This window comes from Orcinus orca, chromosome 20 (assembly GCF_937001465.1).
Source record: "Orcinus orca chromosome 20, mOrcOrc1.1, whole genome shotgun sequence".
NCBI lineage: Eukaryota > Metazoa > Chordata > Mammalia > Artiodactyla > Delphinidae > Orcinus > Orcinus orca.
This window is the reverse complement of record NC_064578.1, coordinates 1066148-1089499: the sequence shown is the minus strand read 5'-3', so window position 1 is coordinate 1089499 and position 23352 is coordinate 1066148. Positions and strand designations below refer to the sequence as shown.

Sequence of the window (23352 nt, the reverse complement as noted above, 5' to 3'; positions counted from 1 at the left end):
GCTGAAGGAGGCCCCACCCCGTGGAGCGCTCACCTTGGTTTCCTCGCGGGGGCTGGCCTGGCAGGGCTTCCTGAACACCGAGATCTCCGCCTGAGCGAGAGCCCACCTTCCCCAGCAGCGGGCCCTGAGCCAGAGAGGTGACCCCAGCCCGAAAGCCAGTTCTCCACTCAGTGCCTCAATGCACAGTTGGACCCCACTCGGACATGCAGGTATCTGAGCATGAGACACCCCGGCCAGGACCACGGTGCCATCTCACTCACTGCAGTCTGGGAGAGGCTGTCGTCGAGTCTGAGAGTCACCGCCCGCAGTGCCCTCCTGAGCCCCTGCCCTCCTCCCGGCAGGACCAAGACCACTGGAGGGGGGGGCCCTTTCTTGTGGATTGAACTTGCAGAGTGGTGCTGGGGCCTGGGAGTGCCCCCGCCCAGTCCCCCCATCGGCACCTCTGCTCTCGGGTGACTTACTTTAAACCAAGTTCTGAGTCCTTGCAGGCGACATGCCTCCCAGAGCCCTGTTGTGGGCTGTCAGGAGGCTACGTTCAGTTACCTCAGTTACCGGCTGCTCTGTCCCAAGGCTGCATAGCCACTGACCTGTGGGACAGGAGAGCCGGCCAGGAGCCAGTGCCAGGCCGCGGGGCCTCCTGCGTGCCCTGTTTGCAGTGCAGTCCACGCCCGCCCCACAGCACAGCACACGGGCTGCTTCTTGCATCACCAGCCTCAATACTGTGTCTGGGCAATTTCTCAAGACTTATCTGATTTGCCCTCGGGTCAAAGCCAGGCGCAGAGGGAACTCCCATTCTCTGAAGGGCGGCCTTCAAGGACACAGAGCCAGAATCCACGACACCTTGGGTGACAGCCTGTCCCTGCATTCTGCACCCCAGCCGCTGGGCCCCACGAGCCAGCCGAGCAGTGATGGCCTCTGAAGCCAGGAGCCCGCAGGTGAGCGAGTCCCCCACGCAGGTGTCAGCACGCTGCCCCCCTGGCCCAGCTGACCAGCCAGCTCCTGTGCCAAAGGGCTGGGCTGACCTGGCTTCCCACGCCTGGGCTGCATCTACAGCCCTGGGTTCCCTGGACCGGAGCTGGGTTTAAACTAGCAGCTTGCCCTTTGCCATCTGGGGGCAGGGGTGTGTCCTGGGAGGGGTGAGAGTCACACCCCGAGCCAGCTCTCCCCCAGGTCTAGTGGAAAGAACAGTCCAGGCCAGGCGTGTGGGAAAAGGGAGGCTCTGTGCTATAATGGGTTCTCAGCATCTTTGCCCCCCAGGGGACGTGAGGGCTGAGGCCCTGCCAGGCGGTTAATATGCAAAGGTGGGAGTGATTCCCAGTTCCTCAAGCTTCTTTTCTGCCTACTGACCCTGCCCCTCCCTCCAGCCCTCCTCCTCCACAGCTGCAGACCCCGACAGAGCCCCTCCCCTGCCTGTTTGCATTCCTCCTTCCCACCCCGGGCCTTTGCACGCACTGCTCCCTGTTCCTGAACTGTGACCCAGCTGCACCTCACCCTTCCTCTCCCAGCTCAGGCCAGGCCTGCCCCGGCCCCTCATGCCTTCCCCTGTCTGCTGCGCCAGTGCTGCCTGGAGCTGGCCTCCTCGGGGGAAACTCTGGTGTGCTTTCCCCGAGTGTAAAGCGGAGGCAGAAAGCCCAGCCTCGGCCCTTCTGAGTTTTCTCATACTAACCCTCCTTGTCTTGAGGGAAGGGGAGCCACACCCCTCGGGCCGCCCTCCCCAGGCCAAGGCACCCTCCAGCTTCTAGTGTGCCCGTCTCTCCTCCTCTCGCTCTTGAACGGGTGAAAAAAAAAGAAAGATTTCGTTTTTTCAGTTTGTAACTTTCCTAACTCAAATGTGAAGTGTCGTCTCCAGCGTCATGAGTGAGTACATTGAACTAGTGGGCAGCTCAGTTCAGTGAAAATCAAGTTCCTGTGGGTTTCGTACGCCTGCTGGTGACTTACAGCCGCTGCCAGCCCCCTCCCCGCAGCGCCAGCCCTGTGCCCCCGGTTCCCTCAAGGCCTGGGCCTCCACCCTCCTCTCGCTCTCTGCCAACCGTCCAGCTCCCCCCCGTGACGGCTCAGCCAGCGCCTCAGCCCCTGCGGGCCCGTCAGCCCCCACCGGGAGGAGGAGCTGGGCGGGAGGGGGCTCAGGCCCTGGGTCAGCGGGCAGGGACCCCTGCCTCGGGCAGCCACCCTTGGGCCGTGGACAAGCGTGAGGCGAAGGGGTCGTTCCCGACAGTGCAAAGTTTGGGGAGCACGAGAAAACTGGGCTGTGTCCTAGGTTGACTGTGGGCAGGACTGCCTGGGGCCCCATGGTCGAAAAGGCCACGCCACAGGAGGGAAGGGGGAGAGGGTATTGCCACCCCCACTTCAGACGGGACTGCGGCCTGCCACTGGGCTTCCCTCTAGGACGGGGGAGAACTTCGAGCCTGGAGCTGGCAGGGCCTGGAGCAAACCCCTCCTGCAGGCCACGTCCCCAGCCCAGGCCCGCTTGGGCTGCTCGGGCTCCGAGCCACAGGCAGGGCCGCCCCAGAGGCACTGAGGGACTGGCCCTGGTGAGTGTCCCTGTGGTTCCTGTGTTTCTGCCTTCCTGCCCTGGCTCTGTCCTTTTCTCTCTGCCCCGCCTTCCATCTGTGGTCTCTGCATTTGTCTGAGTCTCCCTAGATCTCTGTGCCTGTCTCCATCCATCCCTCCTCCCCTACCTCCATCCACCACCACCCCCTCTCTGTGCCCCTCCGTCCCCTTTCTGCATCTCTCCAGACAGGGGGACTTGGGAACTTGGTCGAATGGGTGTGGTCTGGGGGCAGAGATGTGGTGGTTGTGCTTTGAGGGGCGGAGCCATCCAGGGCGCCTCCTCCAGGACGCCCTCCAGCCTTCCTCCTGCAGCTGCCTTTCCAGTATTGCCTAACCCTGTACCGGTGTGCTTGCCTCAGCCGCCCGCAGGAATGAGGCACTGCTGGGCTCCGCCCTGTCCTTCCGTGGGTGCCGGGGACTCTGACGCCGGGCGGGCCACCAATGCACACAAAACAGCTCGAGCTTGTAGTGAGGAAGGAGGCGCGAGGCCCGGCCCCGGGGTTTGTCCCCGCCTTGCCCACCCAAAGACATAGAAAATGCTGAAGCTCAGCCCCTTGGCGTAGGGACCCCTGAGCCTTTCACTTCTGAAGATCCTTTGCGGGGGACCCCAGCCCCACGAAGGCAAGGACACTTCCCCTTGGATTCCCCCCCCAGGGGCCAGTGCCAGGCATGGGTGCCCCCTCCCCTCACTCTGCGAGGGCAGCTCCACGCCTGGGGACAGGGCAGGTCCACTGCACGGTGTCCCTGCCCTGGAGGGGATCACACTACCTTTGGGGCCGAGGCAGGAGGGACTGGGATTTCTGAGGCCCTGGGTGCCCTGCAATAAGGCGGGCCTCACCTCAGCCTAAGAAGGGTCTTTCTCTGGACCTGAGCATCTGTCCTGGTGGAAGGTGGAAGGGGCTCAATTGTGTCCCCCAAAACTATGTTGAGGGCCTAGCCTATGTTGAGGGCCTAGCCCCAGTGCCTGGGAAGAATGTGCCTTTATCTGGGAGAAGGGTCTGCAGCTGTGCTTAAGGTCAGGCTCTTGATGAGATCACCCTGGGTAGGTGAATGTCTGTAGAAGGTACAGAGACAAGAGACACACATGGGGAGAGGCCATGTGGGAGTGAGGCAGAGGCTGCACTGGTGCGTTTACGGCCCGGGGCCCCAAGGATTGCCAGGAGCCGCCAGAGGCTGGGAGAGGCAGCAAGGATTCCCTCTCAGAGACCCCAGAAGGAACCAGCCCTGCTGACACTTTGACTTGGGGCTTCTGGCTTCCAGACTGTGAGAGAATAAACGTCTGTTGTTTTAAGCCCCCCATTTTGGGGCACTTTGTTATGGCCGCCCCAGGAGATGAATACAGGTGGTGAGCTCCCTGCTGCAGGAGGTGTGCAAGCAGAGGGTGGATGGCCACGGGCAGGGGTGTGGTAGGCAGGAGCAGCCCTGGGGCCTCAATGTGTCTGTCCATCCATCGGTCAGAAAGAAGCTGGGAGAACAGCCGTGACACGATGCCCACTGTGGGAACATTTCCTCCACACAGAGGCCGGGAGGGCCCCGGCGTCCCACTGCCTTCTCCATGCCCCTCTCAGGGGTCCTCCTGTCCACCGAGTCTGCGCCTCCAGTGTCAGACGGGCCCCTTGGTGGTGGACATTCTGGCTCCTGCCGGCAGGTGAGGAAACCCGGAAGGCAGGTTGACTCCATCCTGCACGCCCAGGCCCTCCTCAGCGGGACATTTTATCCTGATTCGAGAGGCCCTCGCCAGCATGGCATCCAAACCTCAGCGTTCAAAACTTGGCAGGATCTGGCCCTAAACCGTCTCCCTTGTAGGGTAATGAAGGCACCCCAGCACCCTCACCAGCAGCGCGGAGTTGGTGCAGGTGGGCTCCGGGGGCCTCCTTAGAAAGCTGCTTAGGGCCCCCTGCCCTTTAAAGGTTCCAGGGCATTGCCACCCCCTCCACCTCACACTTGCACTTTTGTTGACTGAAACCACAGAAGCCCAGCAGAGAATCCTGAAGGGGCTCGCTGGCCCCCAGCCGCCCGGTCCCTTCTGGAACCTCCCCACGTGGCAGGAGGAGGGGACGGGAGAATCAGCCCTGGGGGAGGACTGGGCAGTGGCGCAAAATGAGCACGCTCTCGCCTCAGGTCACCAGGTCCAGACAGCAAAAACGTACAAGGGGTTAGGACTTGGCACTTGGAGAAGGTTCGAGAGTTCCTGTCACACGGGAAAGACCGTTCTGAGCCCCATCGGCAAGTGCTTGGCCTGGGGTAGGGTCCCTGGAGATGGGGGAGAGGAGGGCGACTGGGTCCACCCTGTCCTGGAGGGGAGGGGACAGTTGCAGGGAGGGGAGGAGGAAGCAAGGCCAGGCCCTTCCCGAGGAGGGAGGGTGCCGGATTTTCCCCAGGCGTGGCCCGGGGTATAAAGGGCGCCGCAAGCCGGCTGCAGCCAGGGCAGCCACGGGTACGCCGCGACCGCCAGGTGCGCCGCCGCGGAGCCCGGAACCCAGCCCCCGCTGCGATGGTGAGCCGCTCCTCTCCCCGCCCTCCAGCCTGGACGGTGCCGCCCGGCCTGCCGCCCGACACCCAGGCTGAGGACGTGGCGGCAGGGTCCAGGAAGCCGCCCAAATCTGGGGGCAAAAGGGAGCCAGGAGCCCAGACCCCCCCGGGCCTCCGTTTCCCGACCTGTAGAGGGAGGCTACGTCCCCCTGCCCGCTTTCCACAGGGAGCAGAGCCCGCGGCGGGCAGGGCGGGGCCCCTCCCCGGGGCGCCGCTGACCCCCCACCGCCTGGTCCACCAGCCGCTCCGTGTCCTCCTGCTCCTGCTCTGGCCGCCCACCAGCCTGGCTCTCCACAGCCCCCCACTCCGGCCAGGGGCCCGCACCCACACAGCCGGGACCCCGCGCTGCTACTCGGCGGCGGAGCTGCCCCTGGGCCACACCCCTCCCCACCTGCTGGCTCGAGCGGCCAAGTGGGAGCAGGCGTTGCCGGTGGCGCTGGTGTCCAGCTTGGAGGCGGCGGGCCGCAGGGGCCGGCACGCGGGATCGCCGGCCGGGAACCAGTGCCCCGTGCTGCAGCCCGAGGAGGTGCTGGAAGCTGACGTCCACCAGCGCTCCATCTCGCCCTGGAGATACCGGTGAGAGCGGGCCTCTCTGGGCACGGGCCCCTGGGCCCCCCGAGCCTCAGCGCTCTCACCTGCTGACCTCCGGCCGGCCCGCCCCACCACTGGGAGGTCAAGGCTCCCCCGCGAGCTGGTCCTCGCCCAGTGTCTCAGACCTCAGCCCAGACCTCAGACACCAGGGTCCCCCGGGAAAATTTGGGGGGCCCCCATTTGAGTTCTTGCAGGGGTGGGGCTGGGACTGGCAGGGAGAGAGGGGGGCTTCTGGGCTCTGGGAGGGCCGTGGGGCACACGCACAGTCTCACTTCCTGGGCACCAGCTGCGTGCCAAGCCCTCCCAGCGCCCCATACCTCCCACCCTGCGGCCCGGAGCCGCCCTGAGAGCATGGGGCAGCCGCGGGCAGGGAAGGGGGCGCCCGCCCGGGCTCGCTTACACCCCGCCTGTCCCTCAGCGTGGACACGGACGAGAGCCGCTACCCCCAGAAGCTGGCCTTCGCCGAGTGCCTGTGCCGGGGCTGCATCAGCGCCAAGACAGGCCGCGAGACGGCTGCGCTCAACTCGGTGCCACTGGTCCAGAGCCTCCTGGTGCTGCGCCGTCGGCCCTGCTCCCGGGATGCGGCGGGGGTGCCCACGCCCGGGGCCTTCACCTTCCACACCGAGTTCATCCGAGTGCCCGTGGGCTGCACCTGTGTCCTGCCCAGGTCGGCCCGGTGATCACTGGCTCGGCTCCTGGACTGGCCTCCAGGGACGCCCCTCCTATTTATGTGTATTTATCGGGTATTTATGTGCCCCCCTGGGGCCCTGGGCGGGTACCGAGGCTCCAGGCCTCTGCTTTGAGACCTGGCCTGGGAAGGGCCCAGCCCCCGGTGCCTGGGGGATGACCCTGTGCTGGGCAGCCCCCAGCTGGAGAGGCAGTTTATCCTTTGACAGAAACAGCTGGGCTAGAAGGAACATTCTCACTCTTCTGGAACTTGCTAAAACACCTACAGAAAAGGGAAAAGGTGTTCTGATGGCCACCTCCACTTCCTGGCCTCCTGGGCTCCCCTCACCCCAGCCCCCCGGGAGGAACAAGCACCCCTGTGTTTCTAAAACAGCTATTTATTTTACACGTGAATACGCGTTGTGTCACGGCTAAACAGTATCTCAGAGCACAACACTGGCTGGCACAGAGGGCAGTGGGTGAAGCCACTCTCTCACCCTCTACGCTGCCTGGTCGTTAACACCCAGCTGGTCCCCCAGGGGCAGCCACTGGCCCAGATCGTGGTGTGTCCTTCTAGGAAGGTCTGTGCATGGACCCAGGTGCACCCAGGGCGGGGTTATGTTTTAACAGAGTGGAGCCCAGGTGTGCCCCGCTGGCCATGCAGTAGCTCCCGGGTCTGGCGATGGGACTCATTCCCAAAGCCCAGCCCTCTCCCCACAGACGTGGGTGTGGCCCCTGGGGACTACCTCCCTACCCCATGGACAGGTGTCCTGGGGTGACTTCCCGGGGGTCCGCTCAGGGGGACATGTCTCTGTAGCCTGGCTGAGTCATGCTCCCCCAACCCCAGCAGAGGCCCAGGCAGCTCTGGAAACCCCCTTGGGCTTCTGTCCACCACGGGTGACCTGCCAGACGAGGGGCAGCCAAGCTAAGGGGCACCTCCCAGCTCAGGCACCCAGCCAGCCACCTGAGAACCACCTGACCTATCACGACAGAAGGTCCTGGCTCAGAGCACGTTTCGGGGCAATGAGTTTAGGGGCCCAGGAGTGCGTGGCCTCAGCAGTTCTGGATCCGCTACGATGCCCGCTTTGGAGCCTCAGTCCCCACACCTGTGACGCACGTCAGCTCTAAGGGCTGTGGGGCTGCAGGGCAGTTGTCTGCACCCCCCTGCCACTTTCACCTGCTGATTGACACCTACTGTGTGTAAGGCCCAGGAAGAGGGGAGGGGTCTCAGAAGGCTACCCGGAGGAGGTAACCTTTATCTTGAGCTTGGAAGGAGTCTTCAATCAGCACTTACTGAGTTTCTGCCCTGTGCCCAGGACCGGGATCAGAGCTGTGAACAAAATGGATAGCTCCCCACCTGCCCCGTGGGTGACCGACCACCACGGCCCCATCAGCGAAGCCCTGGGCCGGTTGGTGGTGAAGGGATAAGGGAAGGGAGAGGGGCTGCAGTGGTGGCCACCTGGGCACCACCTGAGTGGCCATCCGGGGCCCAGTGCTCCAGGCAGAGGGGATGGCCTGTGCAGAGGCTGAGAAGGTGGCCTGCCTGTGCCCGGGGGGCAGTGTGGCTGGAGCCCAGTGGACGGGGTGACAAGGGCCACAGCAGGTGCGGGCGGGGGCCGGAGACAGTGTCCGTCCTGGGCTATGGGAGCCTGTGGGCTCCGAGCCGGGCACCGGGCAGGACAGGGCAGTGCTGGGAGTGGTCTGGGAGTGGGGGCGGAGGAACGGTGGGCCGACTGGATTTATGCTGAAGACGAAGAGTGTTGGCTGACAGGCAGTGTGCCCTCCAGGCCAGAGGTCCCTAGAGACCCCCAGCTCTGAAAGTGTGAGAGCAGGAGGCGAGCGATTTAAGGGCTTTTCCAGACTTCGGGGGAGTGGGTGCCGGGGAAGGAAGGGGCTTCCCAGGCTGGGGTGTGAGCTGAAGCCAGGCAAAGCTTCGGGGCCACAGGGGCTCCTGGGCCCGCCATGGCTACTGTGGTGTGTGTGCGGTGTGTGCGCGGGGGCATGTATGGTGTGTGGGTGTGTACGTGTTAACCGAACCCACTTTGGGTTCACTCACCCGCTGATGACTCCCCCACCCTCCCTCCCTCCCTCCCTCCCTCTGTCTTTAAAAGCCTTTCCCTGAAAGCCACCAGGGAGTTGGGGGGCTTTTGAGCATGAGCTGCCCGGACTCCTTGCTTGGTGCCTGCAGTAAACCCTGCACCTGCCTTCACCACAACGCGTGTCAGCAGACTGGCTTTGCTGTGCAGGGGTGAGCAGACCCGAGTTTGGTTTGGTAACAATTTTGGCGACCTGGCTGGAGCGGAAGTCCCAAGTGGGCACCTTGCCCACGGCACACTGGCTCCAGGGTGGTCCAAGGGGTGCTGCAGCAGGTGAGTCCTAGCAGGTCAGGGAGCTGGGGGGACACACACACCCTCCCCCCAGACCTGAGACGTTCTTTTCCAGCGTAGAAACACAAACAGTTGGAATTCCAGATACGTGTTTCATGGAACAGGCGATGCACTGAGATCCCAGTGCCAGTGAGGAAGATGACAGCCCTGTTGCCGGTGAACCTGAAGGAGTCTGCAGAAAAGGGGGTGCCCTGGGCTGGGGGCTGCCCACCCCCACCCATCTGCAGGAGAAGCCCTCGAAGCTTTGGTGGGACGGGAGTGGCTCGAGGCCCTGGTCACACGACCTCATCAGTCACCGGCATGGGGTTTTCCTGGGGGCCACCCACAGGGACCCCTGCCACCTCCTCCTCACTCGGCTTCTTGCGGGCCTCGGCTGGTGGCCGGGGCGGGGGGTTGCTGGGTGGCTGCTTGATGGTGCCCCCCACCTGCGGCCGCTCCTTGGGCTTGGTCTCGATGGGGGTCCAGTGCTCCCCGTGGATAGCCGCCTGCAGGACATGGAAGGGCTGGGCTGGGGTCCTCCCAGGCCGCCCCGCCCCGCCATACGGCCTCCCCGCCCCTGCACTCCCCCACCCCCGCCAGAAGCCAGGACACGACCGAATTCAGTGAGACCTGAGGGGACTGGAGCTCAGAGAGGTTATTTGATAGGCCTGAGGCCACACAGTCAGAACCCAGCTATTTCACCACAACACAAGGGGCCCCACAAGAGTGAGGGGTGCTGAACCCCGGGGCTCCTGAAAGATCCCCTGGAGGCAGCTTCCAGGTGCACAGCCCAAGGCCAGCCTTCTTCCCAGGGACTAAGGGCCAGGAGCAGGCCAGAAGCCCAGGCCTGAGTGGCCATGATGCTGAACTGAGGCCGGCAGCTCTGGGGGAGGCGGGTGGGGAGAGGCCCAGGAGGGTGGCCACGGAGGCCAGGGGCCCAGGTGTGTTGAGGAGGAAGAGTGCACGGCCCAGGGAATTTGCTGAAATGCAGACTCCAGGGCCATAGGCCAAGTGGACCTGAGAACGTGTATCTTTCATTTTGTCTCCCCTAATACATTGGTTGATACAAAAAATATGTGACAGCATATACTTTATGAAGCATAAGAATAAAGTGAATTTCTAGGATCACGCCTGCTAAGTTAAAAACTAGAACACTGGGGCTTCCCTGGTGGCGCAGTGGTTAAGAATCCGCCTGCCAATGCAGGGGACACGGGTTCGAGCCCTGGTCTGGGAAGATCCCACAGGCCGTGGAGCAGCTAAGCACGTGCACCACAACTACTGAGCCTGCACTCTAGAGCCCTCGTGCCACAACTACTGAGCCCTCGTGCCACGACTACTAAAGCCCGTGAACCACAACTACTGAAGCCCGCACGCCTAGAGCCTGTGAGCCACAACGAAGAGTAGCCCCCGCTCTCTGCAACTACAGGAAGCCCGTGTGCAGCAACGAAGACCCGACGCAGCCAAAAAATAAATTAATTAAGAGAAAAAAAAAACAACAAAAAACTAGAACACTCTATCCCAGAAGGTAAAACTAGAAAGTTGAAGGAAAAGAATGGAGGAAAATATGGCATAGGGGCAGGAAAAGCCATTTTTAAAAAGCACAAACTATAAAGCAAATAAATATATTAGACAGACTTCTGCTCAGTGAAGAATTCACGGACAAAGTTAGATCCTTAATAGAGAAGGAGGAAGTATCCACAGTGGCTAAAACTTACAAAGGATTCACAATTAAAATACACATGACACTCCTGCAAACTAACAAGAAAAAGACAAAACCCCCGTAGGAAAATGGGCAAAAGGTCTGACCAGGCAGCGCAGAAGCACTGAGACAGCTGAAGCGAATGAGGCGGCAGGCAGCTCGTTATCAGCGGAGCAATCAAGTCGAAATCATCAGGCCCTGTTGGCCTGACTGAAGCTGGTGGCCGTGGTGGGGCTGGAACCGCGGCTCGGCGGGTCAGGGGCACCACGCGCAGGAGAACAGCGAGCGTCCGGCAGCCTGCGCCTGGTGGGGCCCCCGCCCCATCCCTACCGCCCCCTGCCCTGCCCAGCCTCACTGACAAGGGGCCCTTTGCGTAACCTGGACTCCAGGCAAACCCAGCCCCAAGGGTTTTGCACGTGGCATCTGCCCTGCTCACGAGCTCCTGACGGCATCCCGAACTGGATGAGAACCTTTGAGCAGCGGATCCCAGTCCAGGCCGGGCCTGCCGGCCGTGTGACCTGGGCCAGCCACGTCCCCTCTCTGAGCTTCCGCCGCTTGTCTGTGAAGTGGGGGCCCCACCTCCCACCGCGCAGGGCTGCAGCGCAGGTTACAGAGGACGTAGGGGAACGGCCAGCACGTTAGATGGGCCAGAATGGAGGCTACATTGGAACTGTCCCCACGACGTGAGCAAGGACACGGGCTCGGCCTACAGGGCCAGCCACAGGGCCAAGGCTGTCAAGGACCGGAGGACGCTACTCACCAGCAGGTAGATGCTGCTTGCGATGGCCAAGCAGGCTGTGCCCAGGATGGTGGCGAGCAGGAAGCCGGCAGGTACTGACAGCCTGGGGAGGGGGTGGAGGACGGAAGACAGTCAGAAGGGGGGTCTGCAGCCCCAGGCCTTGGTCAGAGACCACAGGATCTCAGGACAAAGCCCCCAGGACCTTGAGCGGAGGGGATGCCCACTGCTGCCCAGGCTGGGCTTCTAACTTCGGCCCCGGAGCTGTTCTCTGCCTGGTTTGCACAGGGCAAACTGGGCAGACATAGGGGCAGGGCGCTGGGCCCCCCGCCGCCACCCAGGGAGGAGGCCCAAGCAGCTGCAAGGGCGCTGCGCGTGGCGGTCTCCCCGGCGGCGACCACCAGACTCATTGTGGGACGGCTGAGCAGAACCACCCAGCTGAGCCCAGTCAACCCCAGAACACTGATTATTCCTGACTTAGCTACCAGGTTGGGGTGAATCATTACCCTGTAAGTAATGACAGTTACAGGTTTAGGGAACCTCTGGCAGAGCCCGGGAGGGGCCTAACTTGACCCCAGCAGTCCTCTGCCGGCCGTGCTGGTGATCCCAAGTGGGCAGAGACTCACCCAAGGTGAAGGAAGGCCCGGATGTAGTAATTGCTGGTGAGGGGCCCGAACACCTTCACTGCTCTGGTCAGGTACTTCTGTCCGCTAGGCAGAGGGAGGGAGGGGAGACAGACTGCGTCCAGCTCAGCACACCCCACCGCCCACCCCGGCCCAGAGCGCCCGGCTCTTCCTCCCAGGGGCCCAGGGGCCCAGGGGCTCAGCGGCTGGGCAGACACCCAGTGCGCTGGCGCTGGGGACAGGACCAGGCTCCCGCGTGGTTACGGCTCCTGGGGAGGCCGCCAGGGCAGGGCGGGGAGACTCACCACCTCTCCATGGTGGAGCCCTTGCTCCTCTTACCCCGCGGGTACTCTAGCAGGCAGATCAACACACCTGCCACTCTGAAGCTGCGGTTAAGGAAGAGCCCAGCTCAGCCTGAGGGGCCGCAGTGAGCCCCCTTTGCTGATGAGAAAAGAGAGAGGTGCGGCCGCTGCCTGAGGTCATGCAGCTGGGAAACAGCTGGACGGGATTCCCATAGCTCTGGCCACTTTGCTGCCTCCTTTGCTGTCCTGTGCCCTCCCTCCCACCATGCCTGCCTTGGCCTCCAGAGAGCCTGTAACAGCTGGGCTGGCGGGGGAAAGGGGGGACCCAGTCCCCTCGTGGATAGGCCCCGCCGGCTAGGGAGGGTGGCTGATAGACGGGGGTGTGGAGGGGATCCCGAGCATTCCCGAGGCCTCAGTGCCACCTTCAGGGGGCACTGACACCTCCCACCCCGCCAGGGCCCAGCCCGGTGGTCTGTCACCTCCCTGCTATGAGCCCCTCCTGCCTTCCAGGGGCAGCGGCATCTCTATCCCCCGGCCCCGACCTGGGGTGTGCAGCGGGAGGATACATGGAGTATGCGCCCAGGTACCACTGGGCAAACTGGCCGGCCGTGGCCACAATGCCCCCGGTGATGAGGACTGTGGACAGAGGAGAAGCAGGTTAGCAGGTGCCCCACCCCACGCCTGCAGGGGCTCTGGCCGCCCCGCTGTGCTCCCCCTCCCCCCAAGGGGCCACCAGTGCACCACAGAGCTGCCCTCTGTCCGCCACCGTGTTAGCCCAGGAAGGGGACCCAGGTGGGTGCAGCCCCTGGCCGGTGATGGGGAATGGCCGTAGGCATGGGGGTCGGGACGCCTTCCCCTGGGAAGCAGCATTCGAGCCAGGGAGGGGCCTGAGGAGCTGCTGAGGGATGTGTGGGAGTGGAAAGGCCTGGGCTCCAGCCTGGACACACTCCCCAGGCCCCTGACCCTCAACACGCTGAGTGTTTGCTCGATGCATTTAAAGACTGCACTGTTGGTTGCTGACTCTGTACCGGCTGCGTGGACGTTCTCTCCTGGCTGGGGGTGTCCTGGACGCCCCCATTCGTGTGTTTTGTCTCATGCAGTTCTGAGTGGACTTGGTCTCTCCAGCCCTTTACCTGCAGCCCTGTGTGCGCCTGCCGCGAGCAAGCGTATCTCTGTCTTTCCTCCCCAGTAATCTTTTTCTTTTCTATTGCGGTAAAATCAGTGAACAGCTCAGTGCCGTGAAGCACATGCACATTGTTTTGACACCGTCACCACCAACTGTCCCCAGGATTTCCAGTCATTTATTGAGGAACAATGATTACATAAAGTGCACAGACTTTTTACATGTGTGACCCCCTACATGATCTCCACCCGAATCAAGATTCCCGCCACCCCAGAAAGTTCCCCGAGGGCCCTTTTTTGCCGAACTGAAGGTTTGTCCAGGCCCTTCCTGCAGTGGTTTGCATGGAGCTCCAGCTCACTCTGTCTTGTTGGGTAGTTCCCTACTGTGTGAATCCGCCACGATGTGTTTACCCATTCTCCTGTCTTTGGGACGTGTCAGTTGCTTCTGGTCTTGGGCTATAATGAATAAGCCGATAGAGCTGGATTCTTCATAGTTTAAGTAATCTGAGAGTGAATTTAACACCTTTTATCGACTGTGCTTGCAGGTAACTTACTTTGCTCTCTTGTGTTTTCTCTTGAGGTAGCTTTTCTGTTGCTTCTTCTGCCTTCTGCTGACCTGATCAAACTTTAATTTTAAAATTCCTCTTCCTGAACCGCATGTGGACTTTAGAAGGTTTAACTTCAGTCTCACCCCAAACTACCCACGATTATTAATTATTTACAGCCGGTGTCTTCACGCTGGCGTTGCCGTCCTTCTCTCTGGATCCAGCTTCGCTCTCGCTGTAGCACATCCTTCAGTAGTTCCTTCCGGTGACCTGAACTTCCTGGTCAGTGGGCCCTGTGGCAGCCCCCCCCACCCCACGCGCAGTACAGGCCTGAGTTTCCAGCGGTTTTGTCTTGTTCGAGACTTTCTTCGTCCAGGCTCCAGTGGCAGATGGCACAGTTCCTTGCGGGGGATGATCTTTTGGTCTGTTTCTTCCCGGCTCTGGCCTCAGAATCTCACCGGGTAAAAGCCCTGACTCCTGGCGCCCCTCCCTTCGGCCCCTGAACGCTCATCATCTTCCGCAGGTGTCAGGCTCAGCTACGTTCATGTTCACGCTTGCTGTGCTGCCGGCGCCTCCCTGAGCTGCGGGAGGGAAGGGACGTCTCCCCTGCCTTCAGGCAGCACCATGGCCACTCGACCTGGGGGTGTAACTTCCTTGGCCTGGGCCTCTATCACTAGCAAGAGCCTCAGCTCCCATGGGGCTGTGGTCTCACGATGGGGATGGAAACTTCAGCTAGTGGTGAGCAAGGTGAACGTGGGCAGAGGTGCTGGCTACGTCAGGCTGTGCGCTCTGGAAAGACTTCTCCGAAGCCGCTTCCGCAAAGGCCAGGGTGGGTGGGCCCCAGAGGACTAGAGGGCCAGGGGTGGAGCGGTCGGAATCGGAGGGGACGTGGTCTGATTAGATGGGACTTTCTACAATAAAAAGGGCCCACGGGCTGCTGGGCCGCTCGTCGGGCCTGGCCTGGTCAGCCCGGAGGGCTGTAGTTAGTACGGAATCGGGAGGAAAAGTCAGCAAAAGGAGGAATTTGGAGCCAAAAGGGGGACCTTCTGACAAACCGCCCCTTCTGATGGTGGAGGAAGCTGAGCCATAGTCATTGCAGGGGGTGGGGTGGGGGGAGAGGACAGCTCTGGGCAGAAGCGAGGAGAGCCAGGTACTGACCCACTGAGTTCTCAGCCACTGAGACGCCAGAAGGGGGCCTGTCTGCCTGGGCACAAATCTTGGGGCTGCTGCCCCAAAGCTGCCCACCTCCCAAAACGCAACCTTACAATGCTCCCCTCCGCACCCAGCTCTGCCGGCTCCTCCAGTCCCCAGGATGGGCGTGGGGGCCTCGGGGTGGGTCCCAGGTAAGTGGGGGTGGGCTGAGACCCTCCTCATCACCGCATCCCCCAGTCCTCCCACCCGCCCACTCGGACTAGGTGTGGGGCCTTCCTGGGAGGGGCAGAGCCGTGAGCGGCTTCTTCTTGCTTCAGGCCTCGCCGCCTCCTGAGAGGTTCCTGCGTCTGTACAGCACGGGCTTCCGCCCCATGAGCGCAGGGCGGCGGGGTGACGGCGCCGTCCCTCCCCAGAAGCAGCCGCAGGGAGCTGGGTGGGAGGAGGTCACATGGCTGTTTCCAGCCGCCTTGTGCAATGGCCTTCTGAGCAGACTCAGGCCTGGGCCCCAGAGACAGAGCGGTCGCCCCCCATGGGCCAAGTCCAAGGCCAGGAGGCAGGAGGAGCCCACCTCCACACCCCAGGACCCCCGGGGCAGGAGGGGCCAGTCCAGGCAGGGGTGGGTCAGGCCAGGTTTTCCCAACCCTGCAGGGCAGTGACTCTCCGGAAACCACCGGGGGCTAACGCTTCTTCCCCCGACTGTAACTTCCTCTTGTGATGGGGGGAGGGGTGGGGGGGTGGAAGAGTGAAGGGACAGAGGATGGGGTGTGGGTGTGCACGGGTCTGCAGGGGCAGGAGGGCCCCGGATCCCCCTCCCCAGCTCCAAGGCTCCGCTAGGAGGCTGCTGCCTGCTCCCAACACAGGCCCCCAGACTCCTTGCCGCTGGAGTCTCCAGTCTTGGGGCCCCCACCCCCAGGCCTCAGTTCCCACTTCCTGGCCTGCAGCCCAGGGTCTCTGGCTCCTCAGGACCCTCTCCCGCCCCCTCTCCAGCCTGACCCCTCCCCCTTTCCTCGGCCATAGCCTGAGGCCTCCAGGCCCCCACTTCCCCAGCCCGGGCTCCAGCCTGGACTGCCGCGGCACCCCTCACCCCAGGCACAGCCGCCCTCTGCAGCCCCGCCCCCAGCGCGGCAGCCCCCCACTCACTCAGGCCGGACGCCAGCGCCTGCTCGTTGGCCCACATGGCCCACTCGATCTGCCCCATGGTGGCGACCCGGCTCGGACACGGCTAAGGCACTTCGAATCCCGCGTCCCCAGAGCTCCGCCTGCCTCCCGCCCCGAGTCCCCCGAGTTCCGGCGCCGTCCGGCCCCGCCCCGCCGCTGGCCCCGCCCCAGCCCCGGTTCCCCAGGTGGCAGGCAGGCCTGGGGTCAGGTGGGGTCCCGGTGCTCCCAGGAGCCTCGTCCCCCACCCCCGCCACGAGAGCCTGGGACCTGGAGCTCAGGAAGGGGCCCTACCCAGCCGGCCCAGGCCTTCCCCCGTGCAGACCCAGCCAGCTCGGCCGCGGTGGACTCGAGTGGGGGCGGGGCTTCCAGCCAGGACCCCTGAGCCTCGTGTCAGCGCAGGCCCAGCCTCCGCCTCATCTGGCCCTGGGCTAGCGCAGGTGTGGACAGGTGTGGCCTCTGCAGGCAACCCTTTGCTCAGAGGCTAATTTGGGAGGAGTGGTGCTGAGAGTGTGGGAGGCTTCTGGGAAAATCCGGAGTGCAGGGGTGCTGGGCAGTCCTCTCACCTCCCTCCTCTGACCCCCCTTCAGGGTCAAGGTCAGAGCGCTCAGATGCCCTCCCCCTCCTCCCCCCAGCTGGTTAGGACAATGGGGAGGGTGCGAAAGCGGAGGTGGTTCAGCTCAGAGGAATGGAGAAGCTCACTTGGAGCGAGGGCTCTGGTCGCAGACCCACAGCTTCGGGCTGAGTAGGGGCTCCTGCCCGCAAAGCCGCTTCCCACCTCCCTTCCTGGACGGAGCTTAGAGCCAGGCCCAAACCGCGTCCCCAGCCCGTCAGCCTGAGTGACCACGTCCACCACGGTGGTGGCCATGGCCATGGGGCAGGGTCAGCTGAGCACCCCACATGTGGCTGGGCAACAGAGGGCGAGCTGGGGGCAGAAGTCGAGTCCCCAGCCCCATCTCCCGCCGTGCCCTCCCAGCCCCCTCGGTGAGCTCTGCCTGGACCAGGAGAAAGCATGCTCGTCGAACTGCCTTTACTGCGGCCTTGGCGCTGCTCCCCGGTCCCCACAGGCACAACACTGGTCTTTCTGTGAAGACACCCTGTACCCACTCGGGGGCCTGGGCTCAGGGTTAGGCGGAGCACTTCACGGGGGTGTCCTGAGGTCGCACCCTGTGCGGTGGCCCGTGCTCCAGCTCCAAGGGGGGACCCCTGACACGCCGTCATCTCCAGTGGTCAAGCTGCTGTTGGGGGCAGTGGGAGTGACCCCCGAGTTCAGGGCCAGAGCCCTTTTTTGGCGATGCGCCGGCAGCTCCCCACTGGCCGGCTCGGTCCCCCAGTGCTTGGATCCGGAACCAGGCTCCCATCTCAGCAAGGTGCTGGGCGCAGGTCGGGGAAAGGTGAGGCACCTGGCGGCCCCGCCCCTGGCCGCCTGGGCACCTGCAGGCGTCGTCCCACTGTCCAACTCGGCCACAGCCCGGAGCCAGGCGGCCACGCACAAATCCCAACAAGCACGCCGGGCAGCCGCCACACCCGGTTCCCAGTCCCAGCAAAGCGGCCTCTTCTCCCGGCGGCGGCCAGGGCTCCGTCGAGGAGGCGGTCAGGCGGCCGTCTTCGGCAGACCATCGGGACCCAGGAGGTGAGCGCCAGGGTCATCCAGGACTTGAGGCCCGGGTCCCACCTAGGGGGGTGAGGAATCAACGTCAGGGCAGGTGACAGGGAGCGACTTCCTTCCAGGAAGTGCCGCTCAGATAACACCCTGTTGGTGACGCCGGGCCCAGGGCCCAATCCTCCAGCACAGCCTCGGCCCCTCCGGGCAGACCTGGGGTGGACGGCAGAGGCCAAGGCCTGGGTGCACAGGTCACAGGTCTGGGAATTGTATGGATGTGGCGGAAAGCCCGGCCCTGCCACCCGAGTAGGGCCCCTGATCTGTTCTGGGGGTCCCCACAATACAGACCCACCCTCCCCTCCCCTCAGCCTGGGGCTGAGCCCGCAGGGCACGTGCGGCGCGCGGCCAGGACTCACCTGAGTGGCAATGATGTATTTGATGCCGCCGGGGGTGGGGTCCGTACCCAGCGCAGCCTTAAGCTCATCCGAGAGCGGGACAGGCTCCACGGGCAGCCCCTTCAGAAACCTAGGAGACAAGGCAGGACTGGACGGGGAGGGCAGGGATGGGGCATGTGCAGAACAGGCAGATCCAGGACGGAACACGAAGCGGCGGCCGGGGGCGGGGGGGTCGTGACTACCGACGGAGTCGGGGCCTCTGGGGCTGACGGACGAGGGTGCCCAGCACGTTCTTAACGCCCCGGGCTGTACACCGCAGAGCGGTTAAATGGTGGCTTGACGTCACGAGCACTGACCAGGCACACAGACGCCGCGCGGGAAGGCCGAGGGCCTGGCGCCGTCGCTGAGGGGAGGGTTTCGGGAAAGCTCCACGAGGCTTTGCTGCCGCCTCTCACCCTGGCCCACGGCTGCTGCTGCGCCCGTTGGGGGACACAGCTTGAGAAGCAAAGGCCTCAGCTGACGCTCGGGTTGGTGTTAAACCTACAAACCACCCCCAGGGTGACCAGGGCGACGAGTCCTCTGTCGTGGGGCCGGTCCCACGTGGTGTGGAAGGTAGCACCCGGCTCTTCCCACCAGAAGTGGCACCGCCCCCCCTGGGTGACAGATCAAAGGGCCCCACCCACACTTCCCGTGCCCCTCGCGGGCAGGCGTCCCCTCACTGAGAACTGGGTCCCTTAAACAGCGGCGAGGAAGAAATCCAGACACCCCGCCGTCACAGGAGATGCGGGCGGCACGTGCGCGCCCCCGGGGCTGGACCGAGGGGAGTAGCGCCCGCGGTCACAAAGAGGCACATGTGGGACACACCGCCTGCGGTCCCATGGGTCCCCGCCTGCTGTGGCCTCCCGGGAGGGGACCCACAACTCACTTGTCTCCGTTCAACTCGGGGGGGAAGCTGTGCCTCACGGCAGCCACAAACTCGGCCACAGTGTCGTCCAGGGTGAAGATCACAGCGTTGGCGCCCGCGTCAAACGTGTACGCCACCTGGAACCACGAGGTCAGACTGGCTCAGGCCAGCTCCCAGTGCCTGCTGGCCACCCGCTCGAGACGAGGGTGGGGAGCCGCGCAACCAAAACGAGAGCGAGAGGGAGATGCGGCCCCTGGAGGAGGGCTCGCGGCCCGGGGTGCCCCGCCCGCCCCTGCCTTGGTCTGCCCGTGGTGCGTGTTGAAGCAGTGCGCCAGCTGAATGATGCGCCGGGACGTGTCGTTGAGGTAGGAGATGGGCGGGAAGGTGTCCATGCAGGTGGCGTGGAACTGGTTGCTGTCCTTCATGGTCAACTGGCCGAAGGCCTGGAAGTCGCGCTCCCTGATGCAGCGGGTCATCTCGGCCATGCGTGCCGGCACCAGCGCCTCGGCCCGGAACTGCAAGGCAGGCGGCCTCTCCGTGAGCCGAGCAGAGCCACGGGGCCCGGCTTCCAAGCGCCCCAGGAGCCACCCGCCCAGCCGGCCGCGGCCTCACCCTGAGCAGGGCGCTGGTCTCCACGCTGGTCTGCATGCCCGCCGTGCTGCCCGTCGGCTTCTTCTCGGTGCTCACCTGTGGCGAGGGAGGGAGGTGTGCGCCACGCCCACGGCCCCGGGAGCTGCGGAGGCCCTCCTGCCCCCAGCTTGGCCCTCCAGCTCACCACGAGGATGAGGACACGGAGTTCCGGCCAGTGTGACTCGGGGGCCACCTGACGGGCGATGCTGTCCTTCCCGTCGGCCCGCTCCCCCATCTGCCACTCCACGAAGCCGCCGTACAGGCTGCGGCAGGCGCTGCCCGAGCCCCTGCGGGCCACTTCCGACAGGTCACTCTCCACGCCATAGACCCGGGCCAGGGCGTAGGCTGCAGGCAGTGATGGGAGCAGGGAGGCTCAGACAGGCTGGAGGGGCGCCGGCCTGTGCTCAGTGCCACGGGAGGGGGGCACCTGGGGGAAGGAGGCTCAGCCCCCAGCTCCACGGCTGGCATCCAGCACCCACGTGCTCACGCACTCAGCCTCCGCAGGGGGCTCTGGCGGGAGGGGAAGCCCCCTGGGGACTGGGAGGCCTGTGTGCCGAGGGGCCAGAGAAAGCTTCTCTGAAAAGCTCTGAGGGGTGCTGATCGAGGCAGGGCCCAAGCACAGAGGGCAAAAAGTGTGCATGCACGCCTGGGGCTGCTGGCAGCGCTGGGCATAGGGCCAGAACTGGTCAAGGGTCTGATGCCAGGATGCGGACCTGGGGGTCCACGAGGCAGGCCGTCTGCCCCCAGTGCAGCCTGGCTCACTGGTCTTAGGCTACATGGAGGACGTGACTCAGCTGCCCACCTCTGTGGTAAGTGCCTTTGCCCCCAGCTTGGGGGTGGGGGTCCCTGCTGGAGAGTGAGCCAACAGAGAGGAGGGCAGAGCAGAGATTCAGAGGGAGAGATGGGTTCCCAGTAGGCCGTCTGAGAGCCTGGAGCTGGCCACAGCCCTTGGGATTCTGCTACGTAATCATCCCCACTTAGTTTAAGCCAGTCTGAGGGGCGTTCTGTCACGCACAGGGTCCTATACATGGAGCTCAGCATTCAGACATATGACACAGCCGAGGCCACGGGCCTATGCCTGGGGCACAGCACTGGGACCCATCCCGGGCACCCACCTAGGCAGGCGTAGCCTGCCGCTGAGGAGGCCAGGCCCGCGGCCGTGGGGAAGTTGTTCACCGAGGCCACGTGCACCTTGTAGCTGAGGCTGAGGGGCAGCGGGTCCTCGTGGCCGTCGCTCCTCCGCTTGCGGGCCAGGCGACGGACTGCAGGGAGAGAAGACAGCGCCATGGGTAAGCACGTTGGGGACCGGCCTCTGTCCGAGCTCCACATGCAGACCTCCTTCTCGGGAGACCCCAGGCCCCAGGCCCAGAACCAGCTGTGCTGACGGGCGTCCGCGGCCCCTGGGGCGTGGGGGAGGTACGGGGGGTGGGTGGGGGGTGGCGGCAGCAGCGCCTTCTGTGCACTCGGACCCGCCCAGCACGAGGAAGGGGCACAGGGGAAGGAGCGGGCCTGGCCTGACCCCAGCATCCCCGGGGCCCCCACTCACTCTCCCTCAGGCAGGCCTGGAGGCGCGGCTGCCCCACATCCTCTTCCCGGCCATTTAGCCAAATCCGGTCCTCTGTGAAGTCCCTGCTGATGGCGGCCGTTGTGGTGGTTTTTAACTGGGAAAGAAAGTGCAGGGCCTCCTGGGTGGCAGGCATCGGCCAAGCACCCCTCTCTGCAGGGGCCTTTCCGGCCCTGGTCCCTCCTGGGCGCCCACTCAGGGCAGTGGCTTTGCTGGAGGTGAACGCCAAGGCGGGCCAGGCTCAGGCAGTGGGAACACCCCGTGGGCGTCTACTACCCAAGGCACGGCCCATACTCCCATCTCCTGGCAGAGCATGCAGGGCAGGGACCTCCTAGGAGGGGGCCAGGCATGTGCATGCCTGTGCGCTGAGCACTCCTCACAGCAGGTGATGGGTCGAGCAGCATTCGTTGGCTGGGGATTTACCGCCCCCATCTGTAAGCAAAGGTTTTGTAAATATTTTTTCGGTGTGTATCGCCAGCCCAGGCTCACCTGATCCTGGTGCAACGTGACGCTCAGAGAGGAGTTGATGGGCAGGATCAGCTCCTCGTCTCGCTTTCCCCCTGGAACACATGGCCCACGGCAAAGCCAGTCAGTGTCCCAGCCCAGCAGACGGGCGCACTGTTGCTCCCGCCCACCAACGCCCCACCCCTCCCCACCCCCACTGCCACCCCACAGCTCCCCTGCTGCCTGGACCCAGCTCTCTCACTGTACAATCTAAGTCCTCTTCCTGCTGTGCCCCCACCTTCAGGAAGTCCTCCTGGATTGCTCCCCCACTTCACTTAGCTCCCGAGAGCAGTGCTGGAGCCCTTGCTTCACTGCTTCTTTCACTCATTCAACAAATAGCCGTGCTGAGTGCTCTGATTATAAGGCCCTTGCCTTATAAGGCAAGTGCTCTGATTATAAGGGCCCTTTGAAAGACCCTGTTAGGAGGATGGAGAGAGAAGCTACACGGTGGGAGAAAATATCTGCAAAGCACACATCCAGCAAGAACTAGTATCTAAAATACAAAGCGACCTTTCAAAACTCAACGGTAAGAAGCAGACAATTCAGTTAGAATGTGGACGAAAGCCCTAAAGAGACATTTCACATAAGACTCTCAGAGGGCAAGCAGATGAGCACTGGGAGACCTGTTCAACATCACTGAGCGGCAGGAGGACACAAACTAAAGCCACAGTGAGACGTCACCACACACCCATTAGAAGGGCTAAAATAACAGCTGGTGACAACACCGCATGCGGAAAAGCTGGATCACACCTACATTACATGTTGTTGGTAGGGATGAAAAAGGGTACAGCCACGCAGGAAAAGTTTGTTTCTTTAAAAAACCAAACATGCAACCACCCTATGGCCCAGCAACTGTACTCCGGGCCATTTATCCAGAAAAATGAAAACTTACGTTCACACAAAAACCTGTACAGAAAAGTTTACGGCAGCTTTATTCAGAATTGACCCAAACTGGAAACAGCCCAGCTGCCTTGAAAGGGCATATGGCCAAGCAAACTGTGGCCCCTCTACGCTGGGAACGGAACAGGACAGAAGAACTGACTCCAAGATTCACCCGGGCGACTCTCCAGAAACTAGTGAGCAAGGAGAGCGAATCCCAAGAGCATTCCTGAGACCAGAACAAGACAGACACGGAGAGCAGGTCGAGGTGGCAGAGTGGGCGTGACCATGGGAGCCAAGCCCCCGCGGGGACGCGCGTCCTGTATGGACTGTGTCTCCCGCTGTCTAGCCCCGCGGGGACGGACGTCCCGTAAGGACAGTGCCCCCAGGTGTCCCGGCTGCAGGTGGTGCCCAGCTCCGCGATCGCACTGCCCTGCCGGATGGAGGGCGCGGCGGGTCCTCACACCTGCACGCGGACACACAATCTCATCCAGACGAAGGCCCAGCCCACCTGCCGCGGGCGGAGGACCCGGTCCACCGCCCCTCCGAGCCTCAGTTTCCCCGTACGCAGGGCCCCTACATCCCGGGCCCCGAGGCCCGCCACTCACAGTACTTGATGACCGCGATGTTGACCGGCGCGGTGCAGGTCACCACCTCGAGCCGCTTCTCCGAGGCCATGGCCGAAAAACAGTGCGATCCCAGCTCCCGGCAGCAGGCCTTTCCGACCCGCGCCGCAGCCAGCCCCACGATTGGTCCGCGTCGCCCCACCTGCTCGCGTGTCGCCCAATCAGCGGCGGGCCCTGTCCACGCTCCACTTCTCAGCCAATGAGCGGG

General features: G+C 63.5%; 3 protein-coding genes across 4 annotated transcripts; 1 reads left to right on the top strand and 2 right to left on the bottom strand.

The window, feature by feature from the left end:
- The first annotated feature begins 61 nt into the window (after positions 1–61).
- On the top strand, positions 62–9828 carry IL17C (interleukin 17C). Of its 2 annotated transcripts, XM_004280138.4 has the most exons (5): positions 62–935; positions 4009–4198; positions 4672–5047; positions 5324–5658; positions 6092–9828. In XM_004280138.4, the coding sequence occupies exons 3-5, from the start codon at positions 5045–5047 to the stop codon at positions 6351–6353; spliced, it is 600 nt and encodes a 199-aa protein (XP_004280186.2). In that variant the 5' UTR covers positions 62–935; positions 4009–4198; positions 4672–5044; the 3' UTR covers positions 6354–9828. The 2 variants fall into 2 exon arrangements, with proteins under 2 accessions (XP_004280186.2, XP_033262171.1); XM_033406280.2 differs by having other exon boundaries at positions 4672–5658.
- LOC101274948 (cytochrome b-245 light chain) lies at positions 8799–16183 on the bottom strand. Its single transcript, XM_004280066.4, has 6 exons — positions 16025–16183; positions 12632–12701; positions 12069–12143; positions 11767–11850; positions 11165–11246; positions 8799–9211 (listed from the first exon to the last, which is right to left on the bottom strand). Exons 1-6 carry the CDS (start codon positions 16080–16082, stop codon positions 9002–9004), a joined length of 579 nt encoding a protein of 192 aa, XP_004280114.1. The 5' UTR covers positions 16083–16183; the 3' UTR covers positions 8799–9001.
- An 871-nt stretch (positions 16184–17054) lies between these two features.
- On the bottom strand, positions 17055–23339 carry MVD (mevalonate diphosphate decarboxylase). Its single transcript, XM_004280065.4, has 10 exons — positions 23127–23339; positions 21625–21695; positions 21118–21232; positions 20687–20833; positions 19717–19916; positions 19554–19628; positions 19238–19456; positions 18963–19078; positions 18059–18167; positions 17055–17714 (listed from the first exon to the last, which is right to left on the bottom strand). The coding sequence occupies exons 1-10, from the start codon at positions 23194–23196 to the stop codon at positions 17634–17636; spliced, it is 1203 nt and encodes a 400-aa protein (XP_004280113.1). The 5' UTR covers positions 23197–23339; the 3' UTR covers positions 17055–17633.
- Between the last annotated feature and the right edge of the window lie 13 nt (positions 23340–23352).

Coding starts and splice junctions, on each gene's coding strand:
- IL17C (XM_033406280.2), top strand. CDS start 5,045: ATGGTGAGCCGCTCCTCTCCCCGCCCTCCAGCCTGGACGGTGCCGCCC. Junction 5,659..6,091: donor ATCTCGCCCTGGAGATACCG/GTGAGAGCGGGC, acceptor CCTGTCCCTCAG/CGTGGACACGGACGAGAGCC.
- MVD (XM_004280065.4), bottom strand. CDS start 23,196: ATGGCCTCGGAGAAGCGGCTCGAGGTGGTGACCTGCACCGCGCCGGTC. Junction 21,696..23,126: donor CATCGCGGTCATCAAGTACT/GTGAGTGGCGGG, acceptor CATGTGTTCCAG/GGGGAAAGCGAGACGAGGAG. Junction 18,168..18,962: donor CCCGAGTTGAACGGAGACAA/GTGAGTTGTGGG, acceptor CTTGTCTCCTAG/GTTTCTGAAGGGGCTGCCCG.
- LOC101274948 (XM_004280066.4), bottom strand. CDS start 16,082: ATGGGGCAGATCGAGTGGGCCATGTGGGCCAACGAGCAGGCGCTGGCG. Junction 12,702..16,024: donor GGCGCTGGCGTCCGGCCTGA/GTGAGTGGGGGG, acceptor CTCTGTCCACAG/TCCTCATCACCGGGGGCATT. Junction 12,144..12,631: donor TACCTGGGCGCATACTCCAT/GTATCCTCCCGC, acceptor CCGCAGCTTCAG/AGTGGCAGGTGTGTTGATCT.